The sequence below is a fragment of the Pristiophorus japonicus genome, chromosome 32 (genome assembly GCF_044704955.1).
Source record: "Pristiophorus japonicus isolate sPriJap1 chromosome 32, sPriJap1.hap1, whole genome shotgun sequence".
NCBI classification, from domain to species: domain Eukaryota; kingdom Metazoa; phylum Chordata; class Chondrichthyes; family Pristiophoridae; genus Pristiophorus; species Pristiophorus japonicus.
The window spans coordinates 3563487-3568486 of NC_092008.1; the positions used below are offsets into that span (position 1 = coordinate 3563487).

A 5000-nucleotide genomic window follows, 5' to 3' on the forward strand; every position below is an offset into this window, starting at 1 on the left:
GTTGAGGGGGTTGGGCCTCTACTCATTGGGGTTTAGAAGAATGAGAGGTGATCTTATCGAAACATATCAGATTCTGAGGGGGGCTGGACAGGGTGGATGCAGAGAGGATGTTTCCCCCGTCGTGGGGGGAATCTAGAACTAGGGGGCACATAGTCTCAGAATAAGGGGTCGCCCATTTAGGACGGAGATGAGGAGGAATTTCTTCTGGTGAATCTGTGGAATTCTCTGCCCCAGAGAGCTGTGGGGGCTGGGTCATTGAATATATTTAAGGTGGAGAGAGACAGATTTTTGAGCGATAAGGGAGTGAAGGGGCGGGCGGGGAAGTGGAGCTGAGCCCAAGATCGGATCAGCCGCGATCGTATTAAATGGCGGAGCAGGCTCGAGGGGCCGAATGGCCGATTCCTGCTCCTGTTTCTTATTGTGCCACTACTTACTGTATCTAAACCCGTGCTGTACCTGCCCTGGGAGTGTTTGATGGGACAGTGTAGAGGGAGCTTTACTCTGTATCTAACCCCATGCTGTACCTGCCCTGGGAGTGTTTGATGGGACAGTGTAGAGGGAGCTTTACTCTGTATCTAACCCCCTGTACCTGCCCTGGGAGTGTTTGATGGGACAGTGTAGAGGGAGCTTTACTCTGTATCTAACCCCCTGTACCTGCCCTGGGAGTGTTTGATGGGACAGTGCAGAGGGAGCTTTACTCTGTATCTAACCCCCTGTACCTGCCCTGGGAGTGTTTGATAGGACAGTGTCGAGGGAGCTTTACTCTGTATCTAACCCCCTGTACCTGCCCTGGGAGTGTTTGATGGGACAGTGTCGAGGGAGCTTTACTCTGTATCTAACCCCCTGTACCTGCCCTGGGAGTGTTTGATGGGACAGTGTAGAGGGAGCTTTACTCTGTATCTAACCCCCTGTACCTGCCCTGGGAGTGTTTGATGGGACAGTGTAGAGGGAGCTTTACTCTGTATCTAACCCCCTGTACCTGCCTTGGGAGTGTTTGATGGGGACAGTGTCGAGGGAGCTTTACTCTGTATCTAACCCCGTGCTGTACCTGCCCTGGGAGTGTTTGATGGGACAGTGTCGAGGGAGCTTTACTCTGTATCTAACCCCGTGCTGTACCTGCCCTGGGAGTGTTTGATGGGACAGTGTAGAGGCAGCTTTACTCTGTATCTAACCCCCTGTACCTGCCCTGGGAGTGTTTGATGGGGACAGTGTAGAGGGAGCTTCACTCTGTATCTAACCCCCTGTACCTGCCCTGGGAGTGTTTGATGGGACAGTGTAGAGGGAGCTTTACTCTGTATCTAACCCCCTGTACCTGCCCTGGGAGTGTTTGATGGGACAGTGTAGAGTGAGCTTTACTCTGTATCTAACCCCCTGTACCTGCCCTGGGACTGTTTGATGGGACAGTGTCGAGGGAGCTTTACTCTGTATCTAACCCCCTGTACCTGCCCTGGGAGTGTTTGATGGGACAGTGCAGAGGGAGCTTTACTCTGTATCTAACCCTCTCTCTCGGCAGTAATCGACCCGCAGACTCTCACCGGTTTCTTGCCCACTATCAGACGCTCGACGGCCTGAACCTGGGACACGTGGTCATCATTGGTCCTCAGTTCCTGCTTCTGGATCCGGTGATAGATCCCCACCAGCATGTCCCGAGGGATGTCCTCCCCATTGTCAACTCCTGCGGGGGAGGGGGCACGAGATGGGGCAGCACGTTAGCAGAGCGCACCGAGTCACATCCAATATCACCGCACAGCAGGAGGCCATTCGGCCCCTCGAACTCGTGCCGCCTCTCGACAAGAGCCCCCTCAGTGAGTCCCACTGCCCCCGCCATTCTCCCCGTACTCTCCCCCTCGAAGCGTTTCCCCCGTCCCTACCCCACATATCCACAGCATAACTAAACCCGCCTTTTCCCCCCTCTGTAACATCGCCCGTCTCCACCCCCTGCCTCAGCTCTTCGGCTGCTGAAGCCCTCACCCGTGCCCCCGTTACCTCCAGACTTGACTGTTCCAACGCGCTGCGCTCCTGGCCGGCCTCCCACATTCTACCCGACGGAAACTAGAGGTGATCCCAAACTCGGCTGCCCCCGTGTCCTAACTCGCACCGAGTCCCGCTCACCCATCACCTCCTGTGCTCACTGCCCCGTGTCCTAACTCGCACCGAGTCCCGCTCACCCGTCACCCCCTGTGCTCACTGACCCCGTGTCCTAACTCACACCGAGTCCCGCTCACCCGTCACCCCCTGTGCTCACTGACCCCGTGTCCTAACTCACACCCAGTCCCGCTCACCCATCACCCACTGTGCTCACTGACCCCGTGTCCTAACTCGCACCGAGTCCCGCTCACCCATCACCCCCTGTGCTCACTGACCCCGTGTCCTAACTCACACCCAGTCCCGCTCACCCATCACCCCCTGTGCTCACTGACCCCGTGTCCTAACTCACACCGAGTCCCGCTCACCCGTCACCCCCTGTGCTCACTGACCCCGTGTCCTAACTCACACCCAGTCCCGCTCACCCATCACCCACTGTGCTCACTGACCCCGTGTCCTAACTCGCACCGAGTCCCGCTCACCCATCACCCCCTGTGCTCACTGACCTACATTGGCTCCCAGTTAAACAACGCCTCGATTTCAAAATTCTCATCTGTGTTTACAAATCCCTCCATGGCCCTCCCTATCTCTGTAACCTCCTCCAGCCCCTACACCCCTCCCTATCTCTGTAACCTCCTCCAGCCCCTACACCCCTCCCTATCTCTGTAACCTCCTCCAGCCTCTACACCCCTCCCTATCTCTGTAACCTCCTCCAGCCCCTACATCCCTCCCTATCTCTGTAACCTCCTCCAGCCCCTACACCCCTCCCTATCTCTGTAACCTCCTCCAGCCCCATACACCCCTCCCTATCTCTGTAACCTCCTCCAGCCCCTACACCCCTCCCTATCTCTGTAACCTCCTCCAGCCCCTACACCCCTCCCTATCTCTGTAACCTCCTCCAGCCCCTACACCCCTCCCTATCTCTGTAACCTCCTCCAGCCCCTACACCCCTCCCTATCTCTGTAACCTCCTCCAGCCCCTACACCCCTCCCTATCTCTGTAACCTCCTCCAGCCCCTACACCCCTCCCTATCTCTGTAACCTCCTCCAGCCCCTACACCCCTCCCTATCTCTGTAACCTCCTCCAGCCCCTACACCCCTCCCTATCTCTGTAACCTCCTCCAGCCCCTACACCCCTCCCTATCTCTGTAACCTCCTCCAGCCCCTACACCCCTCCCTATCTCTGTAACCTCCTCCAGCCCCTACACCCCTCCCTATCTCTGTAACCTCCTCCAGCCCCTACACCCCTCCCTATCTCTGTAACCTCCTCCAGCCCCTACACCCCTCCCTATCTCTGTAACCTCCTCCAGCCCCTACACCCCTCCCTATCTCTGTAACCTCCTCCAGCCCCTACACCCCTCCTCTCTGTAACCTCCTCCAGCCCCTACACCCCTCCCTATCTCTGTAACCTCCTCCAGCCCCTACACCCCTCCCTATCTCTGTAACCTCCTCCAGCCCCTACACCCCTCCCTATCTCTGTAACCCCCTCCAGCCCCTACACCCCTCCCTATCTCTGTAGCCCCCTCCAGCCGCTCTGACAGCGCAGTGCGGCGCTCCCTCAGTACCGCCCCTCCGACAGCGCAGTACGGCGCTCCCTCAGTACCGCACCTCCGATAGTGCGGTGCTCCCTCAGTACTGCCCCTCCGACAGCGCAGTGCGGCGCTCCCTCAGTACCGCCCCTCCGACAGTGCGGCGCTCCCTCAGTACCGCACCTCCGATAGTGCGGTGCTCCCTCAGTACTGCCCCTCCGACAGCGCAGTACGGCGCTCCCTCAGTACCGCACCTCCGATAGTGCGGTGCTCCCTCAGTACTGCCCCTCCGACAGCGCAGTGCGGCGCTCCCTCAGTACCGCCCCTCCGACAGTACGGTGCTCCCTCAGTACCGCCCCTCCGACAGTGCGGTGCTCCCTCAGTACCGCCCCTCCGACAGCGCAGTACGGTGCTCCCTCAGTACCGCCCCTCCGACAGTGCGGCGCTCCCTCAGTACTGCCCCTCCGACAGTGCGGCGCTCCCTCAGTACCGCCCCTCCGACAGCGCAGTGCGGCGCTCCCTCAGTACTGCCCCTCCGACAGCGCAGTGCGGAGCTCCCTCACTCACCCCGCAGGTTCTTGATGAAGTCATCGAGTTTCATCTTGCGCTCTGCCTTCACGTTGGGGCTGTACATGTCGGTGTTGAGCAGGATGATGGCGAAAGCCAGGATGAAGATGGTGTCGGGATTACGGAATTGCCGTACGAGTGCCGGATTGCAGATACAATACCTCTGGCTGCGGAGAGAGAGAATGTGGGAGTGTGGGGGGAACATTCAGAGGCTGAACTCCAGGACATCGTCCACGTATTTACTGCGGCTTACGAAGGCACGGGCCTCACGCTAAACATCCGTAAGACAAAGGTCCTCCTCCGGCCTGTCCTCACCGCACAGCACTGCCCCCCAGTCAGCAAGATCCACGGCACGGCCCTGGACACCGTGGACCATTTCCCATACCTCGGGAGCCTCCTATCAACAAGGGCAGACATTGGCGACGAGGTCCAACACCGTCTCCAGTGCGCCAGTGCAGCCTTCGGCCGCCTGAGGAAGAGAGTGTTCGAAGACCAGGCCCTCAAATCCACCACCGAGCTCATGGCCTACAGGGCTGTAGTGATACCCGCCCTCCTGTATGGCTCAGAGACATGGACCATGTACAGTAGACACCTCAAGTCGCTGGAGAAATACCACCAACGCTGTCTCCGCAAGATCCTGCAAATCCCCCGGGAGGACAGACGCACCAACGTTAGCGTCCTCGACCAGGCCCAACATCCCCAGCATCGAAGCACTGACCACACTCGACCAGCTCCGCTGGGCAGGGCCCACATTGTCCGCATGTCCCCCCGACACGAGACTTCCCAAAGCGAGCGCTCGACTCGGAACTCCCACACACAC

At 58.8% G+C, this 5000-nt stretch overlaps 1 protein-coding gene across 1 annotated transcript in view; it reads right to left on the bottom strand.

Annotated features, from left to right (window-relative positions):
• LOC139240502 (IQ motif and SEC7 domain-containing protein 1-like) overlaps nt 1-5000 on the bottom strand; it is a 144252-nt gene that overhangs the window by 104371 nt on the left and 34881 nt on the right. Inside the window, exons 6-7 of the mRNA XM_070869044.1 lie at nt 4181-4347; nt 1536-1675 (exon numbers count right to left, since the gene is read on the bottom strand). Coding sequence (XP_070725145.1) covers nt 1536-1675; nt 4181-4347 — 307 coding nt within the window. The remainder of the gene's footprint in view (nt 1-1535; nt 1676-4180; nt 4348-5000) is intronic.